At 34.5% G+C, this 19,093-nt stretch overlaps 1 protein-coding gene across 11 annotated transcripts in view; it reads left to right on the plus strand.

Annotated features, from left to right (window-relative positions):
- Nucleotides 1-2,372: 2,372 nt before the first annotated feature.
- Nucleotides 2,373-19,093, plus strand: part of LOC128889201 (ubiquitin carboxyl-terminal hydrolase 45) — a 188,262-nt gene continuing 171,541 nt past the window's right edge. For 6 of the 11 annotated variants that reach the window (XM_054146623.1, XM_054146628.1, XM_054146632.1 and 3 more), the window contains exons 1-4: nucleotides 2,374-2,564; nucleotides 2,663-2,804; nucleotides 4,405-4,538; nucleotides 4,622-4,812. In XM_054146623.1, the coding sequence (XP_054002598.1) occupies nucleotides 2,717-2,804; nucleotides 4,405-4,538; nucleotides 4,622-4,812 (413 nt within the window). In that variant the 5' untranslated portion in view covers nucleotides 2,374-2,564; nucleotides 2,663-2,716. Of the gene's footprint in view, nucleotides 2,565-2,662; nucleotides 2,805-4,404; nucleotides 4,539-4,621; nucleotides 4,813-9,836; nucleotides 10,060-19,093 lie in introns of those variants that run through there. The other 5 variants (XM_054146633.1, XM_054146624.1, XM_054146625.1 and 2 more) reach the window with 5 other exon arrangements.

Below are 19,093 nucleotides of genomic sequence, written 5' to 3' on the forward strand. Positions count from 1 at the left end.
AGATAAGCGGTAGCGCCACGTTATACAGGGTGGCTGTATAATGTTTCTTGAACTTGGCGTCGAGACGCTACCGTGTCTCTAAATGAAATCATGAGTTATCGGAGGAAGAAATTTCAAATGTTTATTGGAGTTAACTAAACTAATGCTAATACTATGTTGGCATACAACATATGTTACACGTTAAAAAATTAATTTCAACCTTAAAATATGCGTAAGGTAATATATAATATGCAATATATAGCACATGATATTCAAAAAGTATATTTCTGATAGAAAATTGAAATTAAAAAGAAATACATCAATCGGGATTCGTACCCAGCGTTACAACCTAATACTCTACTAATGTATTCAACAAACCTTGCTAGATGCTTTTATTGTACATTGAAAACAAACACCCATTTTGAAAAAAGTCAAAATGGTTTTGCAGTACTACATGCGTACTACGACCCCCATAGGGTGTCGTTGCAAAAGCGATCCGTACCTTCAAAAACATCCGTACCTTCCCTTTGTTAGTGTGCTTTTTCTTATGTAATTACCTATATTCAAAAATAATGTTTCTAAACGTTTTACCTTTTTTATTATACAATATTTTTTACATTGCATACTATCATTACATTCCACAAATAACAATTAGTACTTTATTATTTTCGTACCATATTATAAATATCATATCAGTTTTTTATTATTTACTACTTTGAAATTATCGTAACAGACTATTCTGTATCAATTAATTGTAATGCAATATAAGTAACCTTAACATATACATGACGTTTCTTAACAATATAATATTGAATACATATACATATGCAAAAGTAAAATATATAAGCTCGGGCACCTCATACTCTTAGTACGGTACTGAACCATGCTGAAAGGCATTTTTAGATTATCGGTACACCAGCAGCAGGAGAGACGACACCAGTGCTGTGGTGTGCTGTGGTGGAGAGCGTGAAACTCAAGCCATTGTGCAAGCGCATCAGTCTTCTCGATTTCATAACGACAGCACCAACGTAATTTTATGAGGCGAGGAAACGTCCTTTCCGACTGATTTTTTTTTAAATTGTTCCTTATAAAATTCCGTTGCGGGGGATAGTTACACATTTTGCAATTTTGATTTTGAAACGTGCTAAAAATACGTTAAAAGGCAAAAATTTTTTTTTTAATTTTTTCCAAAAAACGCTTCACGAGACGATAGATTTGCTTCCCCTAATTACGAAATGCATAATTAGTATATGTTTTTTTCATTATTGTGCCTGAAAAACGGGAAAAACTATCTAGTAGTTAACCTACTTTTCGTTGGTGGCGCCAGTTTGTTTCCTGCGCACCCTTAAAATAATGTAACAAAAAATTTTTTTGTTGTAAACAAATTACATTTTACAAAATCTGTGACCACTTTTTGTTTTACCTCATGAAGCCATGAATCTTTTCCCTAAGAATATTTCTTATATTTATTGTAGTTTTCGAGATAGCATTTTTCTGCTGAAACTTCAAGGGGTGATTTCAATCCCTAAACTTACGATTGAGCAGCTATAAAAAAATACGTATCCCTGATTTTCACCTGCTTAATGTACTCACCAAGTTTCATCAAAATCGGAGACGGACAGTTGGATATGTTTCTTTGTTAGTTGTATACAGGCTGTCCCAAAAATGTTGTAACACCTTGAAAGGGGTGGTTGGGGAGGTGATTTGAAACAACTTTTTCGTTATGGAAAATGTTGTCCGAGGTTTCGTTGAGGAGATATTAACGGAAAACGTCGACCAATCAGAGCGCGCGTATACCGTTGGAGCGGCCGTGGTAGCGAAGGCTACGAACTAGGCGACCGCGTCAATGTCCTTCGATGCAGGTCGAGTCACTTGTTCGCGTACAAGCGCGGCCTCTTAGCTTGTAGCCTTCGCTACCGCGGCCGCTCCAACGGTCTACGCGTGCTCTGATTGGTCGGGGTTTTCTCTTAATATCTCCTTAACGAAGCCCCATCCGACATTTTTGCAAAGGAAATTGTTGTTCAGAATCGTCTCAGCTACACCCCATTTCCGGCTCCTCCCCGACTTTTGGGACACCCTGTATATACAGTATATATAAAGTATATATAAATAATATACAAAGTATATATAAAGAAATTAGTTCTACGCGATGTACAATATGTACAATAAAGGAATACATATAGTAATTCAAACAATTATTAATATGTCATTTTTATATAACTATAATAAATGTGAAACTGATTGTTTTATAGAAAATATACTTATTTTTTTAAATGTCATGAAAGTGATTAGAAAATATACATTTTTCTGGATTTAAAATTGCCTCTTGCCTACTCAGTTGTCCTACGCTCCAACAGAGGGTGCTGATTATTTTAACAAAATTATACATTTAGTGTCCACACTCTGTCCATAGCTTACGAGCATTAATTCTGCTAGGAATAAGAATTGTGGTAGCAGTTGTTTAATTTCGTATTTTTCGTATATTATTTTAAATGATTATTGTAGAATTTTGTAACAACTAAAAATTCATTCAAATGTATCAAATTAAAAATATGACAAGATACAATATTATTCATTGAAGATTGGTAGGTTAATACAGTTAGCTTGAACATTTTTTTGGAATACTTCATATATATGATGAAATCTACTTTTTTTGTTTACTGAATTCTTGTTTTTGAATAAGGGAAACAAAAGATTTGTAACAATTAGGTTTGATACAATTTGATAGCAACGAAAAATGAATAAAAAGCGTAGTCGACAAACAGATGCGAAGGGAGAGCTGATTGATGGGTCTACTGATTCCTGCGATGAATCTAATACTACAGGTTAGAATTCATTTCTTTATGAAGCATCTCAACATCTTGTTTATTCTTCTTTTAGTTAAGAATGATGTGTTTTTAATAAATTCATCTTGAAGATAATTATTTTTAGTAAAAAATTCAAAAATTGTGTATTAGTATATTGAATAATAAACCCAATTGTATCACAATTAAAATATAAATTAGTGTAATGAATAGCAAAATTTGATATGATATGAAATTTGTATCTCAATATTAATTATATTATTTAAAGGATTAATATACTGTTTATAGTTGAAAGTAAGTTACATCTTGATTTTATATTTATAATATATAGTAAATTACAAAAATACACAAATACTCTATAAAGTAAAAGGTTCGATATTTAAACAAATATGAATTATATCACGAATTTTAATTTTTATATTTGTAGTGATGCATAAGTGTGGTTATACATGTTAAATTTGAAGTGTTTTTGATAATATGAACAATACATATGGAACATCTTTAGGTAATAGATCCAAAGGGAATATCACAACAGCATTCAAATCATTAAGTTAATAGCATATTGTTTACACAAATATAGAGTGATGTTTTTTTGGATTAGAAGAATTGCATACATTCATAATTTCTTGTTGTATTTCATCAGAATTGATAGTGGAACTATGTATATACTAGAGTGGTAAAGTACATTTTCGATGCTTGAGTTCGAGAATATTGGAAAGTTCCCCTGCATTTTGATAATTGCTTTCGTACATATAGTAAAAAAAGAGGGCTAACTTTCATAGTATATCACTAACCGATAGATATCAAATTTTCATTTTCTAATTATCTAATAAAAAATTGAGAACCACTAATAATTGCATATTAAAAAGTATAAATTGTGATATAAAAAACTAATATTTCCCTAGTCCCAAAATTTCTTTGAACAAAATATTACTTATTGAAAAAGTTATAAGAGTTTTTTTCCCATGTAACACTATTAAAAGAAAAAAATGTGAGATCACCTGGAAATCAAAGTTTTAATATAACAAGTAACGAGTTATAAAAATTGAAACCAAACATCCTTATAAAAAAATAAAGTAAGAACAGACTAGATATATGGAATAATATTTAGTTTCATAATTGACATACTTTTACCCTACCTATTTTCCAATTTGAATGGAAATCTTTTCAAGTTTCGTTATTTAAATAAATGGTGTTTTATCACTTAAATTTATTGTTAGCTATTTACATCTGTAATTTAATATGTATTATTCAATTTCTATTGTATTACATAAAAATGTAGAAACAAGAAATATAAATGGATTAAGTTGCAGATATAAAATCTTATCTTATGACAGACTTGACTCAACATAAAACCAGAAATTGTTAGGAATATTAGAAATTAATGAAAATCTATAACATTGGTCAAAAATATATATTTACAAGTAATTCTTTATATAAAATATTTCATTAGTTTATGCTTGCATTTATCTAATGAATTATAAGTATGGTTATGTAATGGTTTATAAGATCCAAATAACTAAGTAAAACAAGTTTCAACTTAGTCTTCATACATAATTATGTAAACTACAAAAATATCTGTATTTATAATGATAAATGTAATGTTGATTTTCTTTTATAGGTAGTACTTGTCCACATATTACAAAAGCAGTGAATTTCAATAAAATTAAAAAATATATCAATAAAATGGGAATTGATATAGAATGTTCAACTTGCAAAAAAAGCAGAAGTAATTCACTGAAAATTAATGAAGAGGTATTGATACTGTGAACTAAATCTCAACTCTGTACTATTGGTATTTACTAACAATAAATATCTGTAAATACATATAATTTCAGGATTGTACAGTAAGTCCAGCTGCATTGATATGTTTACAATGTGGATATCAAGCTTGTGGAAAGGAGGAATCTGGACATGCTTTAGAACATTATAAAAAACCACATAGTGACTGTCATTTCATAGCAGTAGACATTCTTCATTGGAATGTTTGGTGTTTTCAATGTGAAACAAAACTCCATGTAGGTTGTCGGTATGTATAAAAACGATATATGCATGTATATAAACTGCATTCAATGATCCCTTCTCTTTTGAGAATAGATCTTAGTATACTTTTTCTTACAAATGGAAAGAATTAATGCAACTGGATGTATATAATGTTGAACAAACGTAGCTGTATTACTATATTTTCTCCACTCTCTTCTCACAAAACATGTTCGCTTTTCTGCCAATGACGATGATAATAGAAACCATGCATCTGGATAATGAATATTAAATCGGACGTGTAAATACAGATACGTAACTAAATAATACATAAATATTAAGTTAAGTGTACAAATGCTATTAGAAGCGGAATCGCACGCTCGACTGTTTAAAATATTTCCTTGGCTCATGATTGTTACACTTGTTAAGAAATTGGTTTGCCTTACAGGCACGTTTAAATGAAATTTCAGAGCTTACAAGAAGGAAACCAGAGTGTGGAAATCACTTTTTTAATGAGACCAGCTGGAAGTTGTAATTTAAATCTATTAGGGAACTTTAATGAGTTTTGTTTTGATAGCTATCTGTTTCTAAGTATTTTAATTTAGTACGTTAAATGTTACGTCTATTTTGCTTGACATGCCATTTACGTCGCGCACTACTGCAAACAGATAGAGCCGCAAGTAGCGCGTGAAATGTGAATAAAAGATAAAAAAAGGAGAAGCGAGTCTAAACGATACCTATAAAAAATTAGGTTTTGAACTTTTATTAAACACTTCCCTTTTGAACGTCTTTTTTTCTATATTACAATGCACTGAAAAAAATTAGTTGAAGCATTCACACAAGACGTCGCACAATGGACAAAATTGTCGATATGGCTGGACAAAAATCCAAAATTGAAATTTCAGTACTAGTGAATATCTTAGTGGAGCCTATTCCTGAAAGTATGAATACTGTAGGGTATTTAAAAATCTTAATTGTGTAACTATTCAAAATATTGTAAGAGTAGGATGCTTTCAAAAATTAATAGATTCATAGATACATTTGTATGAAAGTATTTTAAAAGTTACATGTTCCACCATATTTTACCACAAATGAAGTTTAGTTTTGTATCTTATAATATTATGTAACAAACTATTTGGAAATTAGCTGCTGAAAAATGCCTTATTGGTTTTGAAATTAATTTGTGTAGTTAAGTACATACATGTATACCTGCACGATTGGATACATTTGTCTAACAAGAATATCACCTAATTGTCATACGCTAATTTTGATGCAACTTGATACACAGGTAGAGATTTTTATATTCAAGGCGTGAAAACTACTATCAAGGTTGTGAACGAAAACTTATTTAATTATGCTCTACATAGCTCATGAGTGCTCTGGTGCCACTGTAGTTAATTACATTGCTTTTTTATAAATATTTTTTTTTGAACATGTTTTTGTTGGTTGGAAACTGGTTAATTTTAACAATAGAAAAAGAACAATAAATTTAAACAACAGAAAAAGCCAATAAGCTCACAGATTTCCCAATTTTCTGATTTGTCCAACAGTAATCAAAACATATTTTTCTGAAGCGTTAACATAGGTTTTTATGTAGTTGTGCATGGAGCTGTACAGATTAATTTACAGAAAGTTATGTAGTTTGTGTTGAAAAGCAACTTCCTGTAATTCTAAGAAAGAAATTGTGTAGTCAGATTATACCATCTTGAAAATATCACTCATTTTTTGGACTTAACATTAACTGTACCAGTAATTAATGAATTTATAAATTACTAAAACATAATTTATAAGTGTAATAATTAATGCAAGGTTATAAAAACATTTTTGTTATTTGTATTTGATAAAAAATTAAGCATAACAAATACTAAATATGAGTAAATTCTTGATTTAGATTTTTGTGCAGCTAGATAGACGGATTTACCCACTGTGTGTCGGTATAAGTTATACAAATTTGTATAAAATAAGGAAATACTGCGCCGAATATCTGTAATCCAGAAATATTTGTTTTAAAATAGCCCCTTGTACTACGCTGAAACTCGGAAAAAACCGTGCCAACCTGTGCGCCCGAATGGTTTTACTAAACTTAACAACGAGCCTGACTCGTCATTTTCAAGTTTGACCTAAAATTTTCATCACGAGTCAGACTCATAAAAATAGTCCAAGAGGATAGCAAAATCGTTATAACCTTTTAGAATGGCCAGCACGGCGGTGTAGTATAAACAGATAGTCTATGGCCAGTTTGTAGGGACCAGTTCAAACGGAAAGTTTAACGGCGGTTACTACGGACGTTACGGACTGAAGTGGTGTTTAGTTCAGACATGTTCAATTCTGAATCGATTGTTTAAAAGAAAAATCTTTTTGGAGTGACATGGATTGTTTTAATCAATTCTTCTTTTTTTTTTCTTTTTCTTTTTTTAGCCATTTGAGTCCCAAGCAGCGCGATTGCGCTGTTCAGATTTTATGTCGAGAAAATCCAGTACTTATTTAGAGAAAGTGCGATTGTGTTGTTTGGAATTCTTCGACAGTGATTTTTCAATACCCCCTGGGACTCAAATGGTTAAATGGTTTTATTTAAGGTTGCATCAACGTCAAGATTATTAGCAACCACAATTGGTTTACAAGCACCACAAAGTAACCAGTAGTTCATCTTGATAATGTAATTTGTAGCTTTCCTGGTATAGGTAATAAAATATTTTCTTTCATTAATTTACCTATATGATGCAGTTTAGTTTAAATCATACCAATCCATTGCTGGTTCCATTTTTCTTTGGCAATCTTTTTTATAAGGTTTTTCATCTCATTCAGTGTGTGCGGTAATTCTGTGTATGGTATGACAGAGGTGCAGTAATTTTTTGCAGCTTTGTCTACTGTTTCATTACTAGGTATTCTAATATGTAATGGTATCCAAATAATGTCAGGTTCAATACTGTTTTTAATACATATGGTTGTTACTTCAGCATGTATACCTTGAATTATTTTTGCTGGTCTATTGAGGTCTCCCATTGCCAATAGTATAGCTTTTAAATTAGAAAATATTACAAACTGATTATTCACTGTTGTTTTTGTGTATTTTATGGCCTGTAAAATTGCATAGGCTTCACATGTGAAGATTGTTATTACTGTAGGCAGTTTAAAAGCGATTGTTTGATTATTTATTACAACTGCACATCCAGTTTTTCCATTTATTATGGGGTCGTCCAGATACATACATATATTGGTTATATTCTTGTGCACTTTTGGCAAATCTAGCCTGATACACTGTTGGCAGTGTTAATTGTTTATTTAAGGATGCTAATTTTAGATTGATTTTTGGTTTCACAATCTGCAATGGAGGTATTGTGGATCGAGGCTGTTGTGTTATCTATGATATTTGTATTTGCCAGTTTTCTATGTATGTAGACTGTCAAATTAAAAAAGGTTTTAGTAAATGTCTGAATACACATATTTGTTTAACACTGTGGATCATTAGGGTTGCATAAAATTCGAGAAAGGCTTGTAGAAAGATTCTGATTCAAGAATATTGTTGTTGCGAACACTAGTGATAATTATTTCCTTCTATATTGCAATGGTATTTCCCCTGTTTCTGCAATAATACTGGAATTTGGAGATAGTCTAAGTGGAGTCATTTGGATAAGGTCTAAGATTTTCAGTAATTCTTTGCTTGCTGACATACTGGTGCCCTCTAGTCAAGTACTGTTCTTATGAGTGCTCTGTATGTATATGTTATTATTTTAATGTTAGCTCTCCATGATTTTGATAACAGTGATTTTTAACCAACTTCGAAAAGGAGGAGGTTACTCAATGCAATAATTAAAGGCTCAATTTTGGTTCCTTCGACAGAAAGTTAAATCAAGTTTGATCATTTTGAATGTAGGTAATTTTAATTTTTCGTCGCCTTCGAAAAAGTTGCATTGTATTTAATAGGCTGTACTTAATAATTTAACCAAATTCATCAAGAGCTGGTGAGTAATAATGCAGTTTAAATAGAAATTATTTTATACATTTTACTGCATTTTGTCATACTTCTAAGCAATTATATCTAAAGCTGGTGAGTATTCATATAAAGTAATTAGAAATTATTTCATACTTTTTAGTGCAGTTTTAATGTTTTTCGAAATCGGTTATATTTTTCTTTCCAAAAATTAATTTATTATTATTTAACAATATTTGTTGCTAAATTCTATTACGAATTTGTATGCAATGTATTGTAATAGTACTAAATTAACCATTTAGGTATTTCATTTTCTTAAATAAATAAACTTCTAGGGTTCGCTTCGGAACGTCGTCCGGTACAGTTGCGTATACAAATAGCGCGGATCAGTTCCTCGAGTAACTAACGATTTCATATAATTCGGGTTTCCGAATTTATTCTATTGAGAAAGTACAAAGTTCTGCAATTCATTTACTGGTTTAAGTGACTTGAACAAAGTGGTGTCATTAGCAAATTTCCCTGCTGACTACAGCAGGGAAAACATGTTCAGTACCCTAAGAAAGATCAAGCTATAATTATGGACTCCATAGAAGGATTCACAGTTAAAGACTATGTCAAAAAAATATGTAAATTGACAAATCCAACTAACATTCGCTTCGTCTCAAGGATTTCTAACAATAGAATCTGTTTATTTCTCTCCACCAAAGAAATAGCTAATGAATTAATCGACAAATCAATAACCCTGGGAAACAACGATATCAAAATAAGAATGTGATGATCGTCGTCACCGCGGAGCGGTGGACGTGCCGGCCCAGTCGGTGGTGTCCAGGAGTGCCGGCTCTGGGATCGCTTTGGTAGTGGGTAATGGAAAATGAACACGTCGATATACTCTTAAATGAGATTTATTCGTCCCCGTTTGCACGGGTCGTCTTGTGACTTATTCTCTACGGTTAACACTCCTTAATCCTATATATCTATTTACACTTGTTTACAATCGTGCGCAGTGGCGACTTTCGTGAGGCACGCCGTTTGACGCGGGATCAGTGGCCGCGCGAGAAGTGGGGGAGCGTCGACGGGGAACGAGTGCACGCAACGGGAACGCTCGGTCGTGCAATCGGTCAGTGGGACGAGCTGTGCGAGCGGGTGACTCTTCGCACAGGCGAGTCGGTCGGAAGACGGATGTACGAGAAGGGAGCACTCGTCGTGCAACCGGATCGGAGGGACGATCTGTGCAAGAAGGAAAACTCTTTGCACAGTCGGTTCGGTCGGGAGACAATCGTACGAGAAGGGAGTAACTCTTCGATCGATTGGAGAGAGACGGTTACGAGGAACTCGGTTTGCTGTCTCGGGGATTTCTGGTTTTCGGTATTCGGAAGGCCACCTTATATACTAATTTCGGCCGCGTTTCCGAAATAGTATGTGTTTATCGGTGTGCCGGGATTGCCGTTAGGCTGTTGTTTACCGACGCTATCTGGCGCCGGCAACCCGTGTTTGTGTCCACGGCTGTTGACAGTTTTTGTATCTGACGGTTAAGCCGCGTGGGAACGCAATTCCCACGGTCGGCGATTCGGTAATATTTCGATACGATTATTTGCATGCTATTCGTGACACTTCTAGGCGAGGCGTCACAAGACCATTAATTTCAAGAGCAAAAAGAATAATCACGATATTATAGAAACATCTCTTAAAAATCATAATATCAAACTCGAATCAAATCTATCATACATAAAATCTGGTATAAACGATCTAGGTTGCTCACATATTTTGAGCTTCCGCAGACAGATATATATCCATTCTGACGATCTTAAAAAAGTTCCGGACTCCTTGCAAATAGAGTACGACTAATCCAATTACTGGATCTTTCTGTCATCTGACTCGCCTATATATTTCGTCTGCAAAAAGGAAGGATACTTAGCCAAACACTGTCGTGTAGGCCAAAGCATGTCAACACAAGATATTCCCTCTCGTGTAGAAAACAAACAAGACCTGACAATAACAACCTCATTTAACTCCAAAACGAAAGAGTATCAACCCAGCAACCAATCACCCAAGGAAAATATACAAGATTTTACTTCCTCTGTACCAGAAGGCACTTCAAACCCTTACCACAAGGGTTTTTTGACGGGAACCAAAAGGCTCATTTCAGCTATATCAGAATATATTTCTGATAACATAACAGATGAATTTTCAGATTCAGAAACTAACATTGATTCTTTATACAATCCTGAAAATAGTACGGTAAAAAGTACACCTGACAATAATACAAAACTCAAGATCTTTAAAAAACCGAAAACCTCTTCAATTATAGTAACAAAGGAGAACTTAGGTAAATTCTTAGCCCCAATAAAGGAAAAGATGCAAAATCACGGTGATGAATTTCCTATAACGTTTAATAACTTCTCAAGCTTCTTCAATAAAGCTATTGCAAACCCTCTAGCGGCAGATATTGCAACTGAATACATAAGCGACATCATAACTTTGGCAAAAATGATGAGAACGTTATATCCATACCTTTCCGAAAAATCTATGAAAAACAAATTTAGCAGAATTGTCAAAAAACTAGAAAGAAAGATAGAAAGCGCATAAAACACAAATACTATAAAAATGATCACATTTCATAACAAAGATTTAAAGTTAATGTTCTGGAACCCAAGAAGTATCATCAAAAGAAAAACGGAACTTCCAAAAATTCTCAGTGACATAGACATATTTGTATGTGTGGAATCCTGGCTCTCCGAAAGCAGACGTCAAGACGAAAACTTCCACTACAGTGGTTTTAAAACTTTTAGAAAAGATTGCCAATATGCAAGAGGAGGAGGAATTCTAATTCTAATTCGCAACAATCTAGCGTTCGTAGAACTTAGCAAGCTCAAGAGTCCTGACGATTCCGTTGAATTGGCTGACATAAAAATTACCAACGTTAGGCCTTCGTTAGACATCATTGCATGCTACAGAACCTTAGGTACAACTCTTTCTCAATTTAAATGGAATGAAATATTTTACAACATCAACAAAAAAGAGCACATCATTGTAATGGCCGACTTTAACGCTCACCACGAAAACTGGAATAGTGAAAAAAATGATACTAATGGGGAAAGACTTCTTTATAGTTACAATAATTCCAACTTATTTCTTCATAATTCTAAATCAAGTACACACATTCAACCTCACAACAATAGTAAATCGAACCTAAATTTAATTTTTTCTCCTTCCAACGTCGCAGATAAAATCAATGTACAAGTTAACGATGATACTTAGGGTTCTGATCATTTTCCGTTATTTATAGACATTAATTTAGAAAAAGCCTTATTTCATAAAAAATCGTTTAAGTTAAAATCCCTTCGGACTAATTGGCAAGAAATACATCAAAATTTAGAAGACAATTACTGGTAATTCATGTTAAAAGAATGTGTTCATTCGGTCACGAGCGAAAAATATTTGATTTTTACAAACATATTATGTACTGCTATCAAGAACAACACTCCAAAAAGAAGAATTGTTAACGATAAAATTCATAAAACATGTGGTAACATTCGACGGCGCCTCTTTTAGGTGAAATATACTATATTACTACATTATAGATATATATAAAATGAAGGACCGGTTTTTATTAAAATTACTTTATTGAAAGATATTAAGATGTTGATGTATTGTTTAAAATTTGATAAACAAATATATGTTATTAAAAAAATGAATATACTATTATTAGTGAGAAAGCTGAGCTTGGTGTAACGACAATAATTTTACGATATTTGGTATCAGATTTGTCATCAGCAATCTTGTAATCGCCGCGTTCCACTATTGACAATCTGTTTCTTTTCTTTGTTGCTAAATTGTTGGCAAAATTGTTGCTAAAAGGTTATGCTTGTTTAATTTGTCGATCGTAGTTGTCAGCCTATGCTTTGCTATATCTCAATTTTCAGACAAAACCGAATGATCCTGGTTCCATGGAAGTCGAACCATATGCCGACTGTTCTCCTCGACCGTTGTCTTTCTTATAAAGTCTCGCGTGCTTTCATTTCTAGCCGTTTCACTTAGCTTTTATATTGGGTCATTGATACTTAGAATATCTAAACGTCACAAATCTAACACGTCCGCCTGCTGCACAGACATTGTAGTAATCAGCGTAGCTGTATCGTGTTTCTCTCTTGTTTGTTTGTTTAATCGACCCATTACCGTCTATCCGAGAAGTGTTTCCATCGCGACGAGACTGTTACCCATATCGTACTTTTCTCCAGTAAATAGTTTTCCAGCAACGTCCGCGCCTATAAGAACCTGTATCGAGTTTTGCCGACTGCCTATATCGGATAAAATAATTTTCTTCTCGCGTAATTTATCTACCCACGCGTCTTCGGTAATGCACGGAATCGTTTCACAAATCGTGTCTTTGCTCATCACCGATAAATTGCACGCGTAGGACTTGTCCAGACTTTTTATTCTAATCAAAAAAATGTTGGCCTTCTCTGTCCTTAGCCTGACACCGCCAAAGAGCGAGTGCGTCACCTCGGTCTCCCCGCGCGGTACATAACCTATCTCTTTCGCAATGTCCGCGCGAATATACGAATGCTGTGAAGCGGTATCTAAAATTGCCCTTACAGTTTTTTCTCGCGAATTAGAATAGAGGTTTACGCGCAACGTTTGTAAATAAACTTCGGGCGTCTCACAAATTGTCGCCAAACATTTTTCTAATTTTGACTCGTCTTCGTTATGCTTGTCTGGTGCCTTATTTTTCTTCTCGACAAGGTTCGGACAGAAAAGTAATACATGTCGTCGGTCACACCACGCGCACTTAACTCAAACGCGCTATTTTTTTGAGATATGACCGCGATTTATACAAGCAAAACATGGGTTCTCTTTTTGTACGCAGTCTTTTCTTTCTTTAAAACTCATTTTCCTCGCGACTTCACACCCCTGACTTTCGTGTCTACCTTTACAGAATATACATACTATCTGTCTTTCTTCCTTCAAGGCAAGCAGCGTGCTCGCGCTCGCTGACTCCCTGAACGGCTCCTTAGTCGGCTCCGACTTGTTCTTCGGTCTCCTGCATCCTTCTCCTTCCGGTGAGATTTGAAAACCCTGCAAAACCATGTCTATGCGCTCTTTATTTTCCACTTCGAGATGCAGGAACCTCAGAATCCTCGTTAGCCAATTCTCGGTCTCTCTTTCATCTTTCATGTTTGCCGCTTCTCGCTGTCCGTTACGTTGCCACGCTCGTAACACCTCTTCCGGGAGAGACGACTCCACCAGTGGATACAACATCGCAGTACACTTGTCCGTCGCGACTCCTAGCGACTCAAGCACTCAAATATAGGACTCTAACTTATCATATAGGCTCGCGAGCGATGGTCTTTTGTTTCCTTTAACGGCGCTTTGCAGCGCAAGCACTAGTAGTTCACGCACATAATATTCTATTACTATGTCGTCTCGACCAAAACGATTCTTCAGGCTTGTAACTGCCTTTTCATAATTTTCTTTCGTAGGCGGAAAACTAGTCACTAGTTCGCTGGTTCTTGACCCCGCAACTGTAGCTTATAGAAGGTATTGGAACTTATCTCCTTTATCAATCGCCTGGTCGTCGTGGATTTTCTTGAATTGGCTCCAAAAGGTGAGCCACTCCTTGACACTGCCGTAGAATTTAGGGAGCTCAATCCTCGGAAAATTCAATGTCTTTCTCTCGATCTCGGCAGGAGTCCTGTAGTGCTGCTCTGTTGCGCCTAGAAGGCCGGTCGTTTTCAATTTGGCCGTCAAGAAATTTGTCTTATACGCGTCATCCGTTTCCAATTCCTTTGCGATTGCCCCGTCGTCTAGGTCGGAGTGAAGTAACGCGTTATTAAACGCCACATGTGCTTCGTTCAACTCCGTCATCTTCGCTTCCAAGAATTGGAACGCAACTATTTTCTCTTCCTGTGTAGACCCTCCATCCTCCATTGTTGTTACGAAGGCAGTATGCGCCTTCGTAAAATTCATTCTACTAATTCTTCTCGTCCTCTTAACGACCTCCATCTTTCAGCACTTACTCTCCTCAACTTTTTTTTTTTCTTTGATTACCACTAGTCTCGCCGTCCTGCACGGTCGCCACAATGTTAATAACTTAAAAGGGTTCACTAGGTAATCGTAAAATAAGCAAGTCAGTGGTCTGTTAGATGAATCAGATTTTATTGCCCGCAGTACCTTTTCTTGCGCACGCCAATCCCACGACCGACATGTGCTCACACTTTCCAGATGGCACTCTCACCTTTTCGTTCGACAATTCTCCAACAATTATGAAACTCTCAAAGGATTACCAATCAAATATAAATTAATCCTACTAGATATCTGCAATGAAATGTGTACAACAAATAATTATCCAGTGGATTGGAAAAAATTATACATACATTTCATTAGAAAATCAGATGGCAAGAACGTTAGACCGATCTCTTTGTCGTCATGCCTGTGTAAGGTTATGGAAGTTATGTTAAAAAATAAATTACAGTGGTGGTTAGAACGAAACAACATTCTTCCCACAAGTCAAACAGGCTTTCGAAAAGGGCAATCGACTATTGACAATTTAACTAACCTGACCTTAAATGTGGAAGAAGCATTCAGCAATAAGAAAGACCTCTTAGCCGTATTCCTAGATGTAAGCAATGCATTTGACAATTTAAATATTAATATACTACTACAAAGAATGGCATCTATTGGATGCCCCATTAACTTTATTGAATTTATTAAATTTATAACCTTTGAAAGACTAATATACACTGACGTAACGGGAAGTGAGACTAGGAAAGTGTACAAAAGGGTTCTTCAAGGAGGTGTCCTCAATTTACTCCTTTATAATATTTATATATCCAAAATTATCGAAAAGTGTTACAGTCTCACAATTCGCTGACAATACTACTGATTCTACTGATTCATGCAAAAGACTACTTGAAAAATCGATTACTGTAATCCATGAGAATTTATATAACTTAGGAGTAGAACTGTCACCTCAGAAAACCAAATATATCCATTTTAATAAACGTAACATACAACCAGGGCAAACAGAAATTAAAGTTAAGAGTATCATGATTAAGTCATGCGATGCAGTGCGATTTTTAGGCATAGTCTTCGATTACAAAATAACTTTTAAAAACCAAGTAGATCAAATTGAAAAAAAATGTTTCAGAGCCATGAATATAATTAAGTTTATTAGAGGTACATGGCGGGGATCAGATCCTCAAACACTGATAATACTATACAAGAGTTTTGTGCGATCTATTTTGAATTACGCCTGTTTCGTATATTTTCCGACACAGTCACAACAAATTGAGAAGCTCGAAAAGATACAATACATGGCAATCAGATTAGCCCTTGGATACAGAATTAGCACACCAACCAACATCCTCCTACCAGAATTAAAACTACAATTAATACTAGAATGTTCAAAATGTTTATGCATTATCTACCTTAACAAAACCTATTCAAATAAAAGTGTCCTAGTTTTTAATACTGTGTCTTGTTTTAAAAAAATGATAGAAAATAAGAACAATAAACGTAAATTCAGCCATCGGCTATTATTTCGTTGTATCGAAAGCATAGGCAGTGAGAGAAACCACATTTATTCTGAAAATGATTACAATATTTACCTTTACGATTACGAAGGTATTACTAAAAATATTCATACTAACATCGAATTCGGTAAATCACTAAAAGCAATTAGTGCTCCCAATAAAAAAATTAATGAACTGCTTTCCAAAGAAAATTCCTTCGCTATTTACACAGATGGTAGCAAAATAAAGAACTCGATCTGTGTAGGAAGTGCGTGTATTTGCAGTGACCTAGGCAAAAATATAGTAAGAAGCATAAATACTAATTCTTCAATTTTTACTGCCGAATGCATTGCGTTGAGGGATGCCATAGACATTGCTTTAAGTATTCCAAATAGAAATGTTCTAATATTCACGAACTCCCTAAGTGCACTGCTCTCCTTAAATAATCTTAAGATTGACATAAAAACTAATCCGTATAGTTTTGAATAAGAAAAGAAGTTTACCAATTCCCAACAATAACCTCAAACAATAGTCAAGTAAAATTCTATTGGGTACCGGCGCATATAGGGATTAAGGGAAACGAAATTGCAGACGCATTAGTAAAAATCGCAATGAATACTATATCAACAAATTCGATTAAAATCCCATACACAGACCTAAGAGAATGTGCCAAAACAACAGCTATAGTAATACCTACGATTTTATCAGTGAAAAAAAGGTCTATATAAAGGCGTAGAATATTTTAGAAAGTATTTCCGCCGACAAGCGAATCTCTGGTATACAAATAAAAATCTGCCGCGCGAAATTATAACAATTAACAAATGCAGATCAGGACATTATAACCTTGCATTCTCACTTGTGCGAATAGGCTTTACAAGTGATCCACAATGTCAGTGGGGATATGAGCGTCAAGACATAGACCATATTTTATGGCAATGTGCTGCATACGACAATCAGAGAGAAAAATTAATAACCGGGCTACAGAAATTAAAATATCATCTCCCCATGAGGACGAGTATCCTTCTCTCAGAACCATCTATAGCAGTTTGTAACCTCTTGCGTTTATATTTTAAAAACTGCAACCTAAAGATTTAATCTTCACCGACAATGTATCCTGTTTTGTGTACTACGTATTATTTATTATGTATTATATAATTATGTATGTATTGTGTAAGTAGCAAAATAATCTCTATAGATAGGTTCTAATTGCATTAAATAAAAAAGAAAAAAAAAGAAACTTCTAATCGGTAGGTAGAAAACTGCGTTATATTCCGTTGCGTGCGTACAGTTTGTAAGGCTTTTTTCTAGCAGTTTACAATGACTGCATCGCTTGAGTGAGGTCTGTTGTCTTTTCAAGAGTAACATAAACACTTATAAGCATGATTTCAAGCGAAGGAACCTTAGATAAGAGCGTAGCGATCACTGTGATGCTCTGTCGAGATCAGTTCAATTTAAATACTTGTGAGAGCACAATGGCCATGAAAAGAATTGAATTAAGTGTAGAAATGCGTTCACAAATAATTACGTTATAAAAAGAAGGATATTCTATAAAGAATATTGCAGAAAAAGTAGGAGTTTCAAAATTTTGTGTGAGCTACAGAATGAATAAGTACAGTGCTATAGGAATTTGTTCCTCTGGAAGATGATATGGAAGACATAGAAAAACAATTGAGGCAGAAGATCGTCATATTATAACAAGTAGAAGAAATAGAAGAGACACAGCTTCCGAAATAGCTGCAGAAATAAATAAATCTAGAGACGAAGCAATCTTAGTTTCAACAGTAAAAAGGCATCTTAAGGTAGCTGTCGTAAAGGCTGTGTTGCAGTGAAGAAACCACTGTCAAAGAAATAAAATAAAAAAAAGAGACTTCAGTGGGCTAAGTATCATAAAAATTGGACACTGGTAGAGTGAGAAAAAGTGTTATGGTCCGATGAATCCAAGTTTGAAGTGTTTGGGTCCAAGCGATGCGTTTTTGTTCGTCGAAAAGTTACAGAAAAATTAAATGACGATTGTGTAGTGCCCACAGTTAAACATGGGAATGGTTCTGTAATGTTATGGGGATGCTTTGATAATAATATGACGGGAGATTTAGTCAAAATAAGCGACATTTTGAGAGATAAAATAATTTTTGGAGAAAACATATAACCGACTTCGAAAAAATATTAAAATTGCACTAAAAGTATGAAATAATTTCTATTTCATTTATATTAAATGATATTCAATAATATATTAAATTTCTATTTCCTTTATATTAAATTATGTTAAATAATCTTTTCGTAGTAGGCGCAAAATTAAAAATTACTTACATTAAAAATTACCGAATTTGGTTTAACTTTCTGTCGGAGGGACAAAACTTATGCCCTAAAATTATTGCTATCATCATATCTACTTTAGACATCATATACATTAACACTTTTCTCTATCGGCGCTCCCACCAAAAACTATTCCAAATCTACTCAGACAGTACTTTCACGGACCTGCCATACTTGCACCCACACGAAGGTGATGGTTTTGTAAAACGACAAACAGGCGCCTAATAACTGATTATTAGTATCAGTGACAACTGGTAGGGCTTCTTATTTTAACGAACCTTCACACAGCCGACCAGGGAAGAGAATAGAAAGATAAGCCCTGTCCATTATTACATTTCATCGAGGCAAGTACTCGGAAATCACGTAAAACTCTAGTCTTGAGCAATGAGAGTCTTGAGTCTAGAGAGTTTTGTTTTTGGGTCCTCTTTTTCTGGAGAAGTCTATTGCCATCAACAAGCCCAGAGGCCGACCTGGACTTTCACGTAGACAGTATCTAGAGACGCGGTAGCGTCTCGACGCCAAGTTCATGAAACATTATACAGCCACCCTGTATAACGTGGCGCTACCGCTTATCT

Source organism: Hylaeus anthracinus, unplaced genomic scaffold, assembly GCF_026225885.1.
Source record: "Hylaeus anthracinus isolate JK02 unplaced genomic scaffold, UHH_iyHylAnth1.0_haploid 11997, whole genome shotgun sequence".
Lineage (NCBI taxonomy): Eukaryota > Metazoa > Arthropoda > Insecta > Hymenoptera > Colletidae > Hylaeus > Hylaeus anthracinus.